At 41.6% G+C, this 20919-nt stretch overlaps 1 protein-coding gene across 2 annotated transcripts in view; it reads left to right on the top strand.

Annotated features, from left to right (window-relative positions):
* The window catches only part of BGAL9 (beta galactosidase 9), a 31120-nt gene that overhangs the window by 514 nt on the left and 9687 nt on the right, over positions 1 to 20919 (top strand). The window contains exons 2-10 of one of the 2 annotated variants that reach the window (XM_078585458.1): positions 108 to 203; positions 286 to 398; positions 7898 to 7964; positions 8490 to 8582; positions 11234 to 11377; positions 11519 to 11607; positions 15294 to 15399; positions 16189 to 16276; positions 16407 to 16531. In XM_078585458.1, the coding sequence (XP_078441584.1) occupies positions 108 to 203; positions 286 to 398; positions 7898 to 7964; positions 8490 to 8582; positions 11234 to 11377; positions 11519 to 11607; positions 15294 to 15399; positions 16189 to 16276; positions 16407 to 16531 (921 nt within the window). Of the gene's footprint in view, positions 1 to 62; positions 204 to 285; positions 399 to 7897; positions 7965 to 8489; positions 8583 to 11233; positions 11378 to 11518; positions 11608 to 15293; positions 15400 to 16188; positions 16277 to 16406; positions 16532 to 20919 lie in introns of both variants that reach the window. The other variant, XM_078585457.1, reaches the window with a different exon arrangement.

The following is a 20919-nucleotide window of genomic DNA, read 5'->3' as shown; positions in this document are numbered from 1 at the left end:
TCTATCTTATGCCTTAAAATTTATTGAATGATTATCTTAAATTTTACCATCTAATCCACCAGTCGAATTCTGGATGTCTCTCTGCTTTTATCTTCGCCATCTGGCAGATGTGGCCGGGATTGATTGCCAAAAGCAAGGAGGCAGGGGTAGATGTAATACAAACTTACGTCTTCTGGAATGGGCATGAACCTCGCAGGGGCCAGGTATTCAGAAATGTTAGGACTGTGAGATGTCAAGTGATAACTTCCTTATTCATGTGACTTTGAGATGTTTTATTTTTTTCAGTATAATTTCGAAGGAAGATATGATCTTGTAAGGTTTGCACGGTCGGTTGCTTCAACTGGCCTATATCTTCACCTCCGTATTGGCCCGTACGTGTGTGCTGAATGGAATTTCGGGTACTTGTCTTACTTTGGTCATCCTTGCTAGAGCTTGACCGTCTTTGCACATAGGTTTAGACACTATTTTAATATCATCATCTATCATGAAAGCTCTGGGTTTTCACTTTCTATATTTTTTTTCTTATAGTCCTACAAACGTCATACCTGGTCTTTGAGCCCTGTGCTCTGGTTTAAACTCTTCAGATGTTTTTAGGCCTTTCTTGTGTTAAGAATTGAATGGTGTATGAATGAAGAAGATTCATTTGGTATTACACATCTAACGAAAGAACTCTAACCAGTTCCTTTTCCAAAGTATGAAAGTGATCTCATAGTCATGAGAGCTGGTGGGGGATAGACTCAGCTACCATGATTTGAAGTGATATTCTTTATGGGGGGGACATAATTATTTATTTTGTGGTTTTCAGATTTTAAAACAACTAATATTCAATAATGGAGATCTTGATCACATTAGGAATGTATTGCCAAGTACCAAGGCAAAAATTCGGAACATCTTTACCCAATTTTAAGATTATCCATAATATTACCGCCCAAAAGCAGAACAAGAATAATGAATTTTATTGCTAATAAGATATTGTGAGAAGGAAAATGGGTCACTTTATATCAGACACTGGTGGTTGATGTGCTCTCATAAACCTTTTAAATGTAGACCTTATAGGTCTGAAGAATTTTTTATTTGTAATGTCTTTTGACTGCAAGTCGTGATTTTATGTAATATTGTCACTATCGCCCAATCGATTTTTGTGCCATGGGAGTGGCCAGGTAACATTTCTGTGTAGAAGCTATTAGTAATTTTGCATTACTAATGCAGAAAGATATTCTTGTGATTTCCCTCTCTACTCAATCATATGACAGATCAAATGGTGTCAGCGGACACACCATGTGCCCTGTTATTTGTTTCCTTTTCTTTTCTTTCTATGTTTGGCCCAATACAAGGCCTATTATGTATCACCTGTATACCCATATATATAAGGGTATACAGGGACCTTTGGTTGAGTTGTTGGTTGTTTTTTCAAGAAAGCTTTTCTTTCCCTTACGGGAGATCGTTCTCCTCCACCTCCTTCCACCCGTCATCTAGGGTTTGGCTGGAGGTGGAGTCTCACATGGTATCAGAGCGGGATCCGTGAGGACCACGCTCCAGTGTTTGACGTGACTGCTTGTCGTCGGGGGGTCGTCGTCGGGGAATTGTCTTCTCCGCGAAGTCATCATCACTACCATCGCAGAACCGTCATCGTCACGGACTCGTCTTCGCCGCAAAGTTGTCGTCGTTGCAGACTCATCGTCGCTTTATCAGGACGAATCATCGTCTAAAGTTCCTGTGTGAAGGTCGACATCGTCCGAAGTTCTTGTGTGAAGTTCCTGTGTGAAGGTCCGAAGTTCCTATTGTGGTGTGAAGGCCAACCTGTGGAGGTCAACATTGCTGCTGTGGTGTGAAGCTGCTGCAGAAGTTCCCTTGATTCCTCCTGAGTCACAATGTCGTAAGGTGAGGCCATGTCTCATGCTGAGAATCTCCCACATGGAGCCTCTGCAGAAACCCAACACCTGGTGCCATCAGTGATTCCTCCTGTGCCTGAACCACTTCGGTATAACGGTCGGAACTTCGCTCTGTGGGGTCAGATAGTGGAGTTGACTCTTATTGGGCGTGAGTTAGGCAACCACTTAATTGAAGAGATGGATCCATCTGAAAAATTCTACAAACTCTGGAAACGTGACGATGCTAACGTTCATGTGTTCCTGTTGGGCAGTATGACGAAGGATCAGTTGCCAAAGATGTCTTTTCTGAAGACGTCCAAGCAGTTTTGGGATTATGTACGGAAGAATGCGCTCAAGAGGCGTAACCTTTGGCGCACATATGAACTTGTCATCAAAGCATAGAATTTGCGACAAGGTGACAGGACAGTAACGGATTATGGAATGAGCTTCAGGCTATTTGGTTGGAGTTGGACCACTATCGCCAATTCAAAATCCAGATGAATGGGAATATACTCTCAGGGATAGAATGTTTAAATTCCTGATGGGTTTAAATTCAGAGTATGAATGAGTGAGGAGCCAGATCCTTAATCGGGAAAAAATTCTCGACCTTGAGCAGGTAATTAATCTTATACTGGAGGAGGAAGGTCGATTACAGGTAGCTGCCACTGCGTCAAAGGAAGAAAATGGAGCAGGATTGATGGTTAAAGTAAAGAATCCAAAAACGGCTACGTCAGAAAACTCGAAGAAAGCTAGCACTCAAGAAGCCATCGATGTAAACCATAAGAGCTAAGGAGGTAAAGTCTACCGGAATAATGTTGTATGTCACTATTGCAAGCGAAGGGGACATTCCAAGGACCACTGCTGGGATCTACATGGCCAACCTCCAAAGGTGCAAGCTAATTGTGTGCATACAGGAAGTGATCCAGAAGATGGCGAAACCCGCACATATTCTGTTCAGGGAGAATCCAACCTGGGAACGATGAAGCTATGTCAACACCCAACATGGATGAACTAAACAACCTCAAAGGAGAATTTGAGAAGTTAAAGGCCTTGGTCAGCTCTACTTCCATGGCCAGGGCAGTTAGACCAGGTAATTCATCATCTATTGCAAGCCGCATTTATTTAGATTGGATTCTTGACTCTGGGGCCACCGATCATATGACTCCATATGGTGCGAAGTTTTGTACATATACTTCATACGATGGAGGTAGAAGATTTTTTACTGCTGGGGGAGAAGTGCTACCAGTGATGGGTATTGATAATGTTAAGATTGAAGAGTTGGGTATCATCAAAAATGTACTTCATGTACCTAGCTTGAAAGCTCAGTTGATTTCTCCACTGGTTGTTTTGCTTATGACAAGGCAAGGAACCTGAGGATTTCACCCTTTAAGGAATGAAATGGGCTGATCTACGTCAAGGGTGACATGACGGCAGGGATGATGGTGGATGCTCATGTGCTGAAGAAGAGGAACGACAATTCTCAGAGACTTGAAGATCTTAAAATTTTACACTCTTGTCTGGGACATCCAGCCTTTGTTTTGATGGAATGAATGTTTCCTTCTTTTACTAAAGATCTTGAACCTTCTAAGATTGTGTGTGAATCGTGTCAGTGTGCCAAACATAAGAGAGCATCATATGTTGGAAGTGGTGAACGGAGTACAATTCCATTCTCTCTCCTTCATAGTGATGTATGGGGCCTGGCACCCATTAAGTCGCTAACAGGAGTAAGGTGGTTCCTGATCCTAGTTGATGATTGTACACGGTGGAGTTGGGTGCATTTGTTGAAGCATAAGTCAGAAGTGACAAAGGTTGTGCAAGACTCCATCATCCGAGTGCAGAATCAGTTTGGAGTGACTGTGAAGAAATTTCGATCTGATAATGTCAAGGATTTCTTTAATGAAAATTTGTCCTCTTATTTTTTGCGCATGGAATTGTACATGAGTCTTCCTGTGTACATACTCCCCAACAAAATGGAGTTGCGGAGAGGAAAATAGGCCATGTAGTGAATATGGCCAGAACTCTTCTGCTGCATCGAGGTGTTCCAAAGTATTTTTGGGAGAGGCTGTATTGACAGCAGTCCATCTTATTAATAGGCTACAGTCGAAGATATTGAATTACGACAGCCCAATTGATATTGTTTCTGCTTTCTTTCCTGATGTAGAATTAAGAACCAAGCTGAAGCCCAGAATATTTGGCTATGCAGCATTCGTCCATGTCCACTCTCCAATGGACAAATTCAGTCCGAGGGCAATCAAATGTATTTTTGTTGGCTACTCACAAGGGAAGAAAGGATATAAATGTTATGATCCAAAGTCCAGGAAGTTCTATATATCTGCAGATGTTACATTTGCTGAGGATGAATCATATTTCCCACATGACACAGAGACCATAATTCCAGCTGCTTCATCTACAGATAACCATCTGGATGTGTTTTTTGAAGTGGGAGATATGAACCATGCAGATCATGGAACACCATCGGAGCATAGTCAGCAATTCGTTGATGCAGGTCCAAGTGAGATGCCCACAGAAGCAGCCCCGTTGAACCGGGCACTTGATGAAGAACCTGGCGAGCCTGAGGAAGTGACTACTTCACCAAGTGAAGGACTCATTAATCAGGCATCTGATACATCAGATTGTAATGATGACTTACAGTGGCCGATTGCACTGAGGAAGGGAAAAAGGACCTGAGCCCAGGGGTAAAGTGAACAGAAAAGGACCTGAGCCCAGGGAAATTATATCCCCTCTCACATTATGTGTTTATGACAGTCGTCTGTCCTGAGGTTCAGAAAGATTCTTCATGTAGACTGACTATTGTCATGCCTAAAACAGTTAAGGAAGCTTTAGCAGAGAATAAGTGGGTGGAGGCAATGAATGCCGAAATGGAAGCTCGTATGAAAAATGAAACTTTTGAAATAGTTGATCTACCAGAAGGAAAAAAACCAGTTGGGTGCCGATGGGTATACACGGTGAAGTATAAAGCAGATGGATCCGTGGAAAGGTATAAAAGTGGAATGAACTATCCATGAGTTATTGCTCCAAGTGCAGTAAGCTGAATACAGTAAGATCGCTAATTGCACAAGCAGCCATTAGTAAGTAGGATCTTTCATGCATCAGATGGTAATTTGGCATTTCCTACATGGAGAACTGCAAGAAAGAGAGTATAAGAAGCACTAGAAGAGGTTATCTGTGCATGAAAACTCATCATGTGTAATAAGCAAAGTGTGTATTGTATGGCAAGAAATCTCTGTGGATTTAATGCAATCCCCCATTTTCATCTACTCTCATCAGTTCTCTACTCACAAAGTGAGGGTGATCATCAAGGGGAGGGTCAAACCTATTATTCAAACATGCACAAGACTTTTCATGCTCTATTTTTGATGTCGTCTATGTTGATGATGATATCAGGCGAAATTGGGAAAGAAATTGGAAATCTAAACGTCATCTTACCAGCAAACTTTGATATTAAATCTTTAGGTCAACTCACTTATTTTTCTTGGTTGAAGTAGCTTATTCCAGGATCGGCATGTTAAATATCTAATTTCATCCTTTTCTATTTTGACACACATGTAAAAAGGTGGGCCATGAGTTATAAATGGCCCACCTATCTCTCTCCTACTTTCTCTTCCTTTTTCCTTTCTCTTTTCCTTTTTTTTTCTTTCTTTTTTCTATCGCTCCTCAAAGAATGACCTTTTTGCCCCTTAAAATAGTCGTTGGGGCAACGGCTATATGACCGTTGCCCCCAACGGCTATCTTGAGAAAGGACTTAGCCTATAAAGGAAAGTCTTTCCCAACCTGTTTACATGTGAGCTTTTCCCCTTTTCTCTGTATCAAAAAATCTCAATAAACTTCTTCTGCATCTTTCTCATTTGTCTCAAAAAAGCCTCATTTGTCCTATCTGTTCCCAAAGGCAGAATTCTCTGCATTCTTCACAGGTACAAAGCACGACTAGTGGCTAAAGGCTATACACAATGTTATGGAATAGATTACAATGAAACTTTTGCCCCAGTAGCCAAGTTGAACACAGTTCGTATATTGATTGCGGTATCGGCAAGTCTGGGATGGCAATTGCATCAATATGATGTTAAAAATGCCTTCCTGCATGGAGATTTGGATGAAGAGATTTATATGCACTTGCCTCCTGGGTATTATTCAAACATATCTGGTTCTAAGGTGTGCAGGTTGAAGAAGACACTGTATAGTCTCAAACAGTCTTCAAGAGTGTGGTTTGGCAAATTCTCCCAGAATTTAAAAATTTTGGGATATACCCAAAGTCACGGTGATCACACCTTATTCACCAAGCAATCGTCTACAGGGAGAACAGCAGTCCTCCTAGTATATGTGGATGACATCTTTATCACTAGCAATGATGAGGAAGAAATAGCACTGTTAGGTGCTCGTTTGTCTGAGGTTTTTTAAATGAAATCCTTGGGATTACTGAGGTATTTTTTGGGCATTGAGATTGCTTATTCAAGGGAGGGGATCTTTATTTCACATCGTAAGTATATACTGGAGCTATTACATGAAACTGGGATGAGTGGCTGCAAACCAGTAGGAACACCACTTGAGCCTAATGTGAAATTGAATCTGAGTGAAGAATCAACTCCGGTTGATAAGGCGAGATATCAACGCTTGATTGGAAGACTCATCTATCTCAATCACACTAGACCGGATATTGCCTTTGCTGTTGGCCTTCTCAGCCAGTTTATGCACAGCCCCAGAGAGCCTCACATGCAAGCAGCCTATAGAGTGTTGTCGTATCTCAAAGGCACTGCAGGTCATGGACTGTTATATAAAAGGGGACGTGGGGTCAATCTGGAAATTTATACAGACTGATTACGGCAGATCTCTCATTGATCGTTGATCAACAACAGCATATTGTACCTTTCTCGGAGGTAACTTAATTACATGGAAGAGTAAGAAACAGCCGGTAGTTGCTCTATCTAGTGCAGAAGCAGAATTCCGAGCTCTCGCTAAAGGTATTTGTGAAGGCATATGGTTACAAACCATCCTGGAAGACCTCCGAGTGCTGCAGAGTCCGCCCGACTCTGCCATTGTCATATACTGCGATAGTAAATCCGCCATCGATATTGCTCATAATCCTGTACAACATGACAGGACAAAACATGTCGAGATTAATCGGCACTTTGTCAGGGAAAAAATTGATCAGAAGGTGATTCGGCTCCAGTATGTGCCCACTACCAATCAAGTAGCGGATCTCCTCACTGAGAGTGTCTCCAGAAGTATATTTCAGAGGCTACTGTCCAAGCTGGGAGTCAGAAGCATCTACCTACCAGCTTGAGGGAGGGTGTCGGCGGACACACCATGTGCCCCGTTATTTGTTTCCTTTTCTTTTCTTTCTATATTTGGCCCAATACAAGGCCTATCGTGTATCACCTGTATACCCATATATATAAGGGTATACAGGGACCTTTGGTTGAGTTGTTGGTTGTTTTTTCAAGAAAGCTTTTCTTTCCCTCACGGGAGATCGTTCTCCTCCACCTCCTTCCACCCGTCATCTAGGGTTTGGCTGGAGATGGAGTCTCACAAATGGCAATGAAATAAATAGATCTGATGCATGGGGGATGGATACAGGAACATAACAAGGCACTCGTAGAACATACGGGAGAGTCTATTTCGTGGGGGGGGGGGGGGGAGGAAGATGTTCATGACATCGCACTTAAACAGCTGCCATTCCATTGATAAGGCGGTGCTCATTTATGTAGCACCCTATTGTAATTCTTATTTTTGGACATTTTTTAACCTTCTTGAGTCTACCAGAAGCATGCTGGTATTAACATATCATTTTTTTTCTTAAAATTATTTCATCTTTTATAGTTTCTATTTGATGCACCCGCTGCAGCAGACATCCACAACCAATGGCTACATTTATTAAACTGTGGGAAATTTTATTTTTGCTATGTTACGAAATGCAGGCGTAAATGTTCCTCAGTTTTTCCTTCTGATCTGATTCCTTCCATCTAATCCCATCGGATATATGTTTTAGTATTCTTCTTTTTTGGCCATAGGGGATTTCCAGTCTGGTTACGCGACATCCCTGGAATACAATTTCGGACAAACAATGAGCACTTCAAGGTATTATGTGTGGAATTCAATACTCCAATCATAGATAAATATTTTTCTGTAGTTTCTCTGTATGTTAATATGTGCAGTTAATCTTTATCTTTTCTAATGCTGGCTTCAAGTGAAATCAGTTCTGTTGGTGTTCCAAAGTTATTTTTTATGTTTATAGAGCATAAGTGTGGTACTTACCAGTGAGCTGGACTTTATTTATCCTTATCCTTATCTTTTATGTTTATCCATCATCGCATGGTTTTCCTCAGTCTGAACTTTCCCTGATCTCTGGATAATCACTGCAGATAATTTTTAGGTTGTATGAAGGACAGTTCATCTCTTTCATGAATTTTTATTGGGAAATAGGTTTTATGTAAATGTATCTTAATAACTTATGGATACTCGAGAAACTTCCCCAGTTATTTTTAATGGCAGAAATTTTCTAGAAAAATTTCAGGTTAATATCTGAGTACTGTATAAATTATGAGAGAGTTAAAATATCTCTAGTATTACGCCGTCTTTTGCTTGATTATTTTCTTTTTACAGAATGAAATGAAGAGGTTTGTCATGAAGATTGTGGATATGATGAAGCAGGAAATGCTCTTTTCTTGGCAAGGTGGTCCCATTATATTAATGCAGGTTTGGCTACAACCATTTGTGCCTTTCTCATCTCTCTATATACATACCCCTTTCCTTTCAATGAATATATTGAGATTTCAGTTTCCACCTTGGAGACACTGTTGAATTTTGGGAGAAGAGTGGACACTCATGACCGGATTTTAGGGTGGTGCGGAAAACCACCCCCAGTCCTAGATTAAATTTGGGGAAGAAAAGAGATATGTTTCATTAAATTAGCATATTCCATAGAAAACCAATATAGACGATAATGGCATATTCCCCCTCATAAGTAACACATATGACTGAAAAATTCTCTTGAGGCATTATTGGCGTCACATATCACATCAATTTAAGACTTGAGGTCTCAAAAAATTTTCTAACACATTATCATCTCACTTATCACTAGGATGATGATCCTTAGATGTATCACTTATCACTATCTCAAAACCCAGTTGGTTATTCGCATCACTTATCACTAGGATGCTGATTCTGACACTTACCACTGTCCACTTATCCCAAAACTAGTTTTTTATTTGGAAGATTGGCTGGCTTGTGCCATATTGTTTTAGTTATCATGCTAATGGAATATGGCTGTTCACAAAGCACTTTTACTGAATTTTTACTGAATTTTTCAAGGCAAAGTTTTCTATATGGAAACTGTCGTCTTTTATCTTTGTTGGTTTCATGGAGACAGTGTTTGAACATTGTTAATTGCCTCATCTCGTGACCCATAAGGTATGGAACTCTCATTTGGATTTTTCAAATAAAATGGTCATGAGATTCCCGGAATTTTTGAATTGATGAGGACGTGGTGGGAGCATTCAGGAACAAAAACCAGCGTGAACACAGGATTATGCTGAGATATTGATGAGTAAGAACAGGCATAAATGCAGGATTATGGTGAAAAAAATACCTAGTATGCTGGGAGCATTCAGGAGGTTCCATTTACTGGCGCTGAGAGGAAATATTTGGGGAAGAGATACTGATGTAGCCAGAGGCCACCAAGACTGCCAGGAGTTTGATTTCAGTGAAACAAAATATTTAAGGAGAGATAACCTTGAGTTAGAGGAAGATCGGCAAAGATAGAGCTGTTGTCGCCACGAAATCCGTTGGAGTGTGCGACTTACAGAATTGGTAAAAAATGATAAAAAATGCTGTATCGAATTGGTAAAAAATGCTGTAAATGAGGACTTACAGAATAATCTCGCTGTTGCTCCTCGTGTTGCAAGAATATCCCACGTCGTCTTCGAACTTCACTCCTTCAAGCACCCTGGAGAGATCCCACACCGAATGCAGCTCCGATCCTTCCAGACTCCTTGCTCAAGAAAAGCCCAAATACTCCGTGCCCCTTCTGGTTCCCGTCACCTTTATTTATACCTACGATTATTGTCTTCCTAAACTAACAATCAAGAACCAGGTGGTTATTTTGCCAGCTCAGTGCCAGCTGGCCCACTATCTTTCTGGCCTCGTCTCTTTCTTCTTTCATACATTCTTATGGGGATCGTATCAAAAAATACCTAGAATGCTGGGAGCATTCAGGAGGTTCCATTTACTGGCGCTAAGAGGAAATATTTGGGGAAGAGATACTGATGTTGCTAGAGGCCACCAAGACTGCCAGGAGTTTGATTTCAGTGAAACAAAATATTTAAGGAGAGATAACCTTGAGTGGAGGAAGATCGGCAAAGATAGAGCTGTTGTTGCCACGAAATCCGTTGGAGTGTGCGACTTAACAATCTTCATAACAAAAACGGTTTCACACCTTCCTATTGGGGTAGGAAAATTACATGAAGACCCTGCTTCCATCACTTGTGAATCAGGTTCAAGGAGTCAATAATTTTCTTAACTCAAGAAAAGGGTTGGAGGGTCTCCTTAAAGTGTGATCAAGTAGTGAGCTAAATCTAGTTCTCTTGTGCTGTGGCTTCTGATCTTCGCTTGCAGAGTTCATTTGTTGAAAGTTGTTTGTTTTTCTCTTTGGTAATGCGATCATAACTACATTTGAGTTGAGTCATTGTACCCCAATCATTTCGCTAAAATCTTTACCAACTTGAAATTTATATTAAGATGAAATATGGTTCTTAACTTATGCACTCTATTTTTATGTTAAAGTGTTGTCCTATACATAAGAGAAAAATAAATGGACTTGGATTTGTACCAAATTGATAGCAGACTCTAACTTATTAAACCATTTTTTTTATGTTGAGTCGACTGTCCCTGATTCTATTTTGAGACAATCAAGTCATATCATATGGACTCATTTATGTGAAGTCATTCTTAGAATAATTTTCCAAAACATTTGATGATTCAGTAGGTATGCTTAGATGATTCAATATGACCCATCTATGGCAACTACCTATTTGATGTTCATAAATAAGAATATTCCCATTTAATCCAAGTAAACAACCACCAATAATGATAATTCGTACAACATCAAAAGAAGCAAAATTTATCATTCAAAAAAAAAATCAAAAGAAGCAAAATCCTTGGGTCAAAAACGTTCCTTCGGTCACTTTTGCGAGTCTCTTATTGCTTCATCAGATTTTCTCACATATTTTAATCATAATTATTTTCTTTCCACCTAATCTCTATTATTTATGATCGTTGATGCCAAGATATGAGTGTGTTTGTAAATAAAAACACGATTTGACAATGACAGTTGTAAAATATTTGAACAGATTGAGAATGAATATGGGAATATTGAAGGCTCTTATGGTTATGCTGGGAAGCAGTATGTTAAATGGGCTGCCAGCATGGCTCTTGAACTAGGCGTTGGAGTTCCATGGGTCATGTGCAAGCAAACGGATGCTCCAAAACACATTGTAATTCAAAGTTTCTATCATTTATATATATATATATATCTAATGAATGTCTTGTTTTAGAATAGCTCTAGTGGTTGTTCTCCATTTATCTTTTTTTTGTGTGTTTTAAGAGACCTATTAACTAACTGATTTCATTTGCAGATAGATTCCTGTAATGCATTTTATTGTGATGGATTTCGGCCAAACTCTTTTTCAAAGCCAGCACTTTGGACTGAGGATTGGAATGGATGGTAATTTACTGGTGATTATTTATAGTCTCGTTTATTGTTTTATAGGCAAATGCTAAGTAAAATTGACATTATTTCCTGATTGTTTTGTGTGAATTCGAATAAGCAAGAATTACAATAATTTCTTGATGAGTCCTTTTCATGTTCGGTGATTGATGAAAAAGAACAGAATCATGAATCATGATTCTTGAGAAAACAGAATCCACAGTCATAAAGAGAAGAGAAGACGGAATGAAGAGGACAGAAGAGAATATGTTGAGATATGGGTTCATGGATGCTCCTGATTGAGAAAAGAGAGGAAGATGTGTGATTATAGAACTCTAAATTTTTATAAAGGAATCATTTCCAAATATTCAAGAAGATAAAGGAGTAATGCGATGTGGATAGAAGAGTGATGGCACAGTAGACGTCGCCGTGAACTAGAGATGTAGTGGACATTACCTTCTAGTCAAGGGTGAGAGGAGTTGGCGGAACGTAAGTTGGCATGAGGAGGGAAACTGCAGTGGACGTCTCTGAGGACAAGAGATGGAGTGGACCTTGACTTTTAGTCCAGAGAGAGTAATAGGGTTGTACTTGATCTGATTGAGACATCAAGTTGGATCTAGGTGGCTTCTACAAAAATAGTTCTGTTATCTGTCATACATTAGTGCACAAAACTATAGGAAAAATATGGCCATTATCTCTAATTGTTGTATTTTTGCTTTTACATATTCTGCACTTTCCGAGAGAGAACACTATCATTCAGATTGGCAAAGAAGAGAGCCACCAAAGCAGTCAAAGTCAAAGAAAATGGAGAATGCTGCTTGTTTGGTCAAACCTCTGCCAGGGGAGTGATAATATCCAAGTATCCTTGTCCAACTGTTCAGTAGCATCACATTAGTTCCACATCTGAGAATGGAGGCCAGAAGAAATCTTACCTGCCTATGGGCCCTCACAATGGTGACATGGACCAACTATGGTGCAGTCATTGTAAATCTCAGGAACACACCATGGAAATGTATTGGAAGCTCCATGGCCGACCTGCTTGGGCGTCCAACCCTGTAGGCAAAAGTAACAATATTTCCCACATATTTCAAGACCAAACTGATGTGTCCAATTCTGATACTCCAAGGCCTCCCAGGTATATAGAAAAAACCAAAGAAGAACTATAATAGCTACATCACCTGGTCAAGAATTGGATATTATTGGGCCTACGTCCCTCATTTAGTCAGGTGTCCCCCCCCCTGTTTCATTTAAAATCTCTCATTGCTCTGCCCTTTGGAATTTTAGATTCTGGTGCTACAGACCATATGACTCACTTAAAATCCTGTTTAAATTTTATGGACCTTGTTGTAGTACTAAAAAACTCAACACCATTTACGGTACTTTACTACTTGGGGTGGGTATTGGTAGCATTCAGATGAACATATTGCTATACTTATGTCCTACATGTTCCAAACTTATGTGGTAGCTTGATCTCTGTTCAAAGATTAACTCAAATTTCCTTAGCAGCGATCCACATTGAGATCTCTATCAGTTTTAGGTAAAATATACCTTTTTGCTCTGGGACTTAAACGTGGAAGTTTGTTGGAAGGCCATCCTGGAAGTCAAGTTTTTCTTTGACATCTCCGCAAGTCAGGTTTTCTGTCGAAGGAAGGCGCTTTATGGTTTGAAACAGTCCCCTCAGGCCTAGTTTGAGTAGTGTGTTCAAGCCATGAGACAACTCGACTAGCGCCAATGCCATGGTGATCATACTCATTTTAATCAACATACCTGGCCTGGGAATGTGACCATTCAAATTTTCTACGTTACTGACATCATCATCCCTGGAAATGATCGCTCTAGAAGCAGCAAACTGGGTTAGCAGCTTTGTTCCCTGTTTGACATTAAGAGGGTTGGTCCCCTTAAGTATGTTTTGGACGTTGAGGTGTCCCATCCATCCAGCAGTATCATTCTCTCTTGGACAAACCATTCTTACAATTTACTGGATGAAACTGGACACCTCTAATCCCAGTTTCTATAAACTCCTGTAGATGTAAACTGTAATCTTAAATGTCATGACACTGACTTGGATACTGATCCGCCTCCTATCAACGCTCGACTTGTTAATGTATTGATCTTATGCATATCAGGGAGGATATCTCTGATACACCTATGTAGTATCAAAGTACTATTTCCAATAAAATCCAAGAATTCACGAATATTCACCAATGTGAGTTTGAACTCAGTGTGGGAAAATGGATAGACGAACGATAAGGGAGTCAGACAATCAGGACGGCTCCTTCCTCCTCGTAGGTGGAGCTCCTTCATCCTCGTCGTCACTCCTCTCCAGATCGACGGCTTGGTTCCGTGTCTCTGGCCTTCTTTCGGCGCAACCATCGCCGCCCTGTATTCAAGAAAATGAATCGATGTCGCCCCCTCCTCATAACTCCCTCCTTATTTATAGGGGCTTGGTCCTTGGTCAGGTCGTGCGGTCAACGGGTCGTTGACTGGCTCTCTTTTGCCTTATTTGGTACTTACTTGAAAAGTACTTATCAATCTCCTACTCTGTCAGTATTCTTATCCAGTTTCTGCATCACCCTAAACTGTTTCACTTAATGGGCTCCACATTGGGTGCTTTAGAACTAGATGTTCCAGCAAGGTGAACCATTCACCCTCAAAATTTATACTGATTCTGATTTTGCTCAGTCGCAAGTCAACCACAAGACTATTACTGACTATTCCTCCCTTTTGGAAGAGAATCTTTTTACCCGGTGCAACAAGCAGTCAAAAGTGGTTTCATGATCCAATATAGAGGCTGAATTTAGAGATCTTGCAAAAAGGATCCCAAAGTACTTCGAATTTGGTGTATTCTCCAGAGATTGCATGTCCCCTTCACTGGCTCCAGCGAAATCCACTGATAATAAATTATCCATTAGACTTGCCAATGATCTGATTCAGAATGACCAGACCAAAACTGTTGAGATTGACATCCATTTCATCAAAGAAAAGCTGGAGGACCAGGTACTCTAGATTGTCTACATCAATATGAAGCAATAGTTGGCGGATCTCTTTACCAAAGGTCTCTCTGAACGATAGTTAATACGTCTGGTGCCCAGTCTGTGAATCAAATGTTTTCATTCCTAAGCTTGATTTGAGGTCTTATCAGTTTTCCATTGTACAGAACTACACGTATCAATACTTGCTGGGGATTTGTATCCATCGAGGGATTCGTATCGTTAACCAGACGCAAGGTGGTATTGTGCACTTGAGCATGCATTTCTTCAGCTGTGGCAGCTTTCCACCTTGGGTGGTCTAGCGCCAAGGAAACAGATGAAGGGACATGTCAGCAGGTCCAAGGAAATATTGTGGACACTGCCAGAGCTCTCCTTCTCGGAAGCCCTTATTGACATCTCTTATGAACACTATATATTACCTTTTTTTAATTATGGAGAAAATACATTGGAGAGTACAGTATTCGCCGCATGTAACTGGTTCCTCATAACTGAAGGTGAAAGATCAGTATTTACTTGCAGAGGCTTTGCTTAGATTGATGGACAAGATCCAGCGCATACCCTTCAGTATGTACTAGACACTTAAATGGATCTTGCTCGAGTAGTTATAATGTATTACAACCTCTAGGATAAAAAAACTTTATAGATTTTGTTGTTTAACAGACTCCTTAAGAGAACCCAAGTAAATTAATTTTTTTTTGTTCCTTTATTTTGAAGGTATGCCTCATGGGGTGGTAGACTGCCGCACCGGCCTGTTGAAGACAATGCCTTTGCAGTGGCAAGGTTTTTCCAACGTGGTGGAAGCTTTCACAATTACTATATGGTCAGGAAACTAATACTTACATAACGTTATGGTTGGATGAGTGATGGCTTAACTGAATTCCGTCTAACTAGAGCAGGTCTTGGAAAGATGAAGGATCTGTAACACTGATAATAGAGAAAGAGGCTTGGAAATGAATTTTTTTCTTAATCATGATATTGTTCCAAGATGCTGAGCTATCTGTATTCTCCTTGATAATTAGGTTTTTCTTCTCTTATGTTGGTACGTCCTTGGTTACATGTCAAGGTTAGTACATGGCCTTACTGGCATGTACATATGGAAAAAGAATACCATAGACCTAGTTTTTATAGGTAACAGTGTTTGCAAAGAATTCAACTCTTCGAGTGGAAGTGACGGACAATGTACTAACCTTACTCTGAACAGTTTTTATTGTTAACAGTGGTTGCAAAACAATAATCCACAGTAACAGCAAAACAACTCATATTGTCCTTGGAAAAAGAAACTACCTCACTTTTGGTTCAAAGATCATTGATTGAAGTTGGTCAATGATACAATCCCATCCTATCTAGGATCAGCCCACTAAGGGCATATTGGACATTTGGCCCTTAAGTATTTCTTTCAAATTGGGCACCCCTCCCTTTTGGAGCAGAATTCTAGCGCAATTGATGCATGGGATCTGGTCTGACTACCACACCTGATACCTGGGAAATAGATGCTTAATAGTTATCACTCCAAGTTTTATTGTATTGATAGATTATATTTCCTCATTTGAAACACAGGCTTCTTTAAGTTTTCAGCATAATGACATACTTCTGCCTGCTTAAATTTCAGTTTTTTGGAGGAACAAACTTTGGCCGTACAGCTGGTGGCCCCCTCCAGATAACCAGTTATGACTATGATGCACCAATTGATGAATATGGTATGTGCTTAATATGATGCAATAACACCTCTTTTATGATTGAAAGAAGCGCAGTTAATAAAGTTTGATGTAACTAAGATTTTATTTTGAGCCACTTATGAAATAAGTACTTTGTTTTCTGTATTTTTAGGTCTTCTTAACTTTCCTAAATGGGGACACTTGAAGGATCTGCATGCAGCTATTAAACTTTGTGAGTCAGCTATGGTTTCTGTTGATGTTGGTCCCCAGTATGCAAAATTGGGACCAATGCAAGAGGTAAGTTTACTCAGATTTAAAGACAGATGTGTTTTCTTACCCATTTACCTGGTTATAGTTACATGTAAGGGGTGTGTATGCACCCAAATAAAAGTTGGAACCAAAATTGGAAATGTTATGCAGTCCTATGTAGACTAGACTGGAAAAGACATGGAAGTCAAACAATATGCGTTTACTGGGCAATAAGCATCATAGGGCCATGAAAAAACTGGCCTTGACGAAGAGTGGACACGAAATAAGGAACCTATAAATAAGAAGGGAGACCTCAAATAAAGGCACCTGAGCAAGTTATACTTTTTGGAGAGTGGGAGACCTCTGGAGAGCAAGGGCTGCATTTGGCTGAAGATTCTACCAGATGTGCTTGGGCTATCAAGGATGTTCTTGTGTGCAAGGAGGAAGCGTGGAACGTGAAAAGCTGCAAGTCCGGTTCTTGTTTTCCTGAAAAATTCACTACAGATCGTATCAAAGCTATGGCCTTGGCAAGAATGGATTTGAAGGAAGTAGAAGCTCATTCGGAGGCAAAAGATGCAGAGACCGGAAATGAAGGATGAGCAGAGAGATTTGACTTTGCAGTGAAGAGCAGCAAAACAAGTTTGACAATTTGATGAATGCAATGTCGACATGTTTTGATGCCCTAGAACCAGGAGAGATTTCAGAGGGCTGGAAAGTTACAGCTAAGCTAGGAAGGCAGGAGAGCCAGAATTAAGAAAAGTCCACGTCTACCAACAAACTCGACAGAGGCAAGTTTAAGGTAAAGAAAAAGGAGTGCTAATAAATTTAATGGCCAGGATGTATAAGGGTGGTTGCAAAACATGGAACGTTATGTTCATTTTCACCGCTTACCAGAAGAAGAGAGATTTGACAAGGTGATGATTTACTTAGAAGGAGAGGTGATGTCGGACGTTGTCCGACGGGTAATTCACTAAGTGAATGTATCTAGGTGATGCGAATGACCTAGGTGAAGTGTACGTGCAGGGCCGACGACTGAGGATTCGCCGAGTTCCGAGCTCCGGGGCGGGCGACCTTTCACAATTACAATGACCTTCTGACCTTCGTCGGAGCGACTCGGCGCCGAACGGAATAATTCCGCTGAGGCTCGCACGTAACGGGCAGGCTCGGCCCGTACCTAGGAAGACGCTCAAATTGTAGTGTTCTCGATAATTTTCTCTCACCTAATCTAACCCGCGCGCAGTGGAGTGTAGTCGAAAGATATACTGAAAGAAGTAATTTAACTGATGAGCAAAGGGGAACGACGTACCTCGTCAGTGGCGGCGTTCGTCCTCGTCGTCCTCGTCGATGCGCTATGCCAGTGCGGGCAGATGCAGAGAGTGAGTGCTGAAGTCGATAAGGCATTGCTCGATAGTCGGCGGGACCCGGCATAAAGCTTGACGCTAGAGGTTGACAAGGATGATGAGAGTCGGAGGTGCGAAGGCGAGAGCACGAGCGTTCAACCGAATCCGATGGATGCGGCGACACCGGCGCTTGGGTGTGGGGTAGAGACTGGCAAGCGCTGGAGAGAGAGAGAGAGACACAGGCGGCGTGTAGCAGCGGTGCGCTCTAACTTCCGGCAGTGACAGGAGTGGTGCAAGCAATACAAGAGGTAGTTGGCCATAACGCAGCGACTAACTGGGCACCGTGCTCGATAGACGGCCAACTGGACAGCAACTATGGCCAGAGTTTCTTTTTTTTGAAATTTTGAATTCTGATCACATGCCCATGCTGTGGTCACCAACGAGGATTTCCCAGGCAGTCACCCATCCTGGTACTGCTCTCACACAAGCACGCTTAACTTCGGAGTTCTAATAGGATCCGGTACACTAGTGTGCTGATACTAGTACGCTTAACTACGGCCAGAGTTATGCATTCCCCGGGTAGTTTCTCTGTAGCCCGTCAGCCGGGATGCCGAGGGGTTATGCGTGTGTCCAGTCAACAGGGGCAGCCGGACCAGTCGATGAGCATGCTCAGAGGGATGGGTCGCTCGCGCCGGTTAACAGAGGGCGGGGGGGGGGGGGGGCAAACGAGATGACGTACCAGATGGTCGCGCCAGTCACAGGGTGCAACCGCACCAGATGTTAAGCATGCCCAAAGGGGAGGGGTCGCTCGAGTCCAGTCAGCCTAGGGTTGCAACCAGGCAGTGACAATGGCGCCTCAGGGTCCAACATGCTTCGCTGATGGAACAGTGTCAGAAGGCGCCACACGATGGTCGACTGTTCAGCCTAGTGCGTGACCGGGGGGTTGTTCGTTCCCAAGGGGTTGTGACACACGAGATCACGAACGGTTGACATTGAGGTTGCGAGCACGAAAGGGGCTGTGGATGACGGCGAGCTCTCCCGGTGAATGGTGGCGTGCTCGCAGGGATGGGCTAGAGGATGCCGATGTTGGACGAAGTCACAAGCGCGGGCAACATCAGCACTGCGCCCTCTTTTCTCCTTTCCCTTCTCTCCTCTACTTCTTCCTCTCTTCCTCTCCTTATCTCTTCCTTCTTCCTCCTTGGTGAGACCTGGACGAATGATAACTGCCAAAATACAAATCCAGATATGAACAAGGATGTGGTCCATCATGGCCTTGTATAGGGCCATGATGGACCCAATACACAGTACTCATAGGGGCCCAATAAGGGACCCTTTTACAACAGTGAAAATGAAAAAGAAACATAGAGAAATATTAAAACGACTCAAAATAAAACGACGGGTGAAATGGGACGATACGGACGCGTCATGACGAGTACGGTGAGCTCGTCACGACGAACACGAACATGAAATCGGACGAACAAAACAGGTAAACTAAAATGTGAACGTGTGCACTGTCGTGCTCTACCCGGGGTATTTAAACCGGGGTGTCTTCACGGTTGCTTTGGCGTGCCGGTCAGGCTGGACACGGACTGGGGGTGATGCTGATGACAGCGAAGATGGCTCCGATGAGGATTCGTCGATGTCGTTTGGGCAAGTACCATCAAGAGGCATTGCAATTGTATATCTGGATGAAAGACTGTTACACCTTCCTTGATGGATGGGTTTCAAAATATATATTCCCAAGTGTTTTTGTGATAGTATATCGGAGAACGAATTACACCAGTTCATTGCCATCGAACAGCAGGGAAATTTACAGGAACGCCGTGTGAATTTGAAATATCATCACTATACTTGCCTTCACTGCCCAATCAAATTTGGGAAAAGACCTTAAAAGGTTTAAAGCAGACATTAGAGTCGCAGTAGTCAAAAAAAAAACCTCGTGGTTTGGTGAGCATTATGGAGGCTGCAAAGGTGACAAGTCATCTATAAAATAAGGCCGGCCACCTTATCAAAAAAACTGAAAACCAATCCTGCGGTTGAATGATTTAATGGCTTAATATAGCATGGCCCACCAAATTTTACATACACTAAGAGGCAAAGGGGTGGATGGTACGGAGAGGAAGAATTCCGCAATACATCTAGGGGAATCGTCACATAAATGGTGACTACTCTTAACAGGTGAAGAGTTTCAGCAAAGAAGAGAAAGGGTTATGCTACTACTGCAATGATGAATGGGCCCTGGTCATAGATAACAGAAGATCAATGAATGAAGAAGATCAATAAATTACAGAACCAGAAGTGATGGAATCTGAAGAGAAAGTGAAGGAATATCATTCTGTGTGAGGCACATTTATTATCTGCACAAGTTTCCCTGAATTAGATGCTCGATTGGACAAATCCAAATTCCATTAAGTTGAAGGGGGAATTACAAGGAAAGGAAATCACAATGCAAATTTCCAGTGCGGCTTCCCATAATTTGTATGTACAAGGCTAGTGGAGGAATTTCAGTTCCAACACGACCTGTCAGCATTATTTGAAGTTAAATTGGGCAATGGTAAGGCAGATAAAGGTCAAGGGCCATGTATGGGACTCAATTATTCTCCAGAAGGGAATGAGATGACTAGTATGGGCCAAGAATGAACTGCAACATCAAGAACTAGATTGACCAATGCCTCATATGCCAAGCCAATGAGATCTCATCCTTGTCCCCAGCAAGACTCTTGCAACCTTTACAAATTCCAAAAAAAATTCAGAAGTTACGCTGTATTTTATCAAAGGCTTGCCTACATCAGAAAGATATAACTGCATCATGATCATAGTGTGCCAAATGAGAAATTTAGCCAGTTTATTCCATTAAAACACACATTCACAGCAACAGCCGTAGCAGACCATTTCGTCAAGGGACACCCTCATTTATTGTTTCTGACAGGGACATGGTCTTCACAAGTGCATTCTGAAATGAGTTATTTTGTCTGTAGGGTAGGAAGTGAAGGATCAGCTCTTCTTACCATTCCCTGACGGATGATTAATCAGAAGTGGTAAAACATTGCTTGGATGCATCTTTGCGCTGTTTTACGTCAGAGAGACCAAAGTCCT

Source organism: Wolffia australiana, chromosome 13, assembly GCF_029677425.1.
Source record: "Wolffia australiana isolate 7733 chromosome 13, ASM2967742v1".
Lineage (NCBI taxonomy): Eukaryota > Viridiplantae > Streptophyta > Magnoliopsida > Alismatales > Araceae > Wolffia > Wolffia australiana.
Note: the sequence above shows the minus strand (reverse complement) of the source record. Positions and strands in the feature narration are given on the sequence as shown.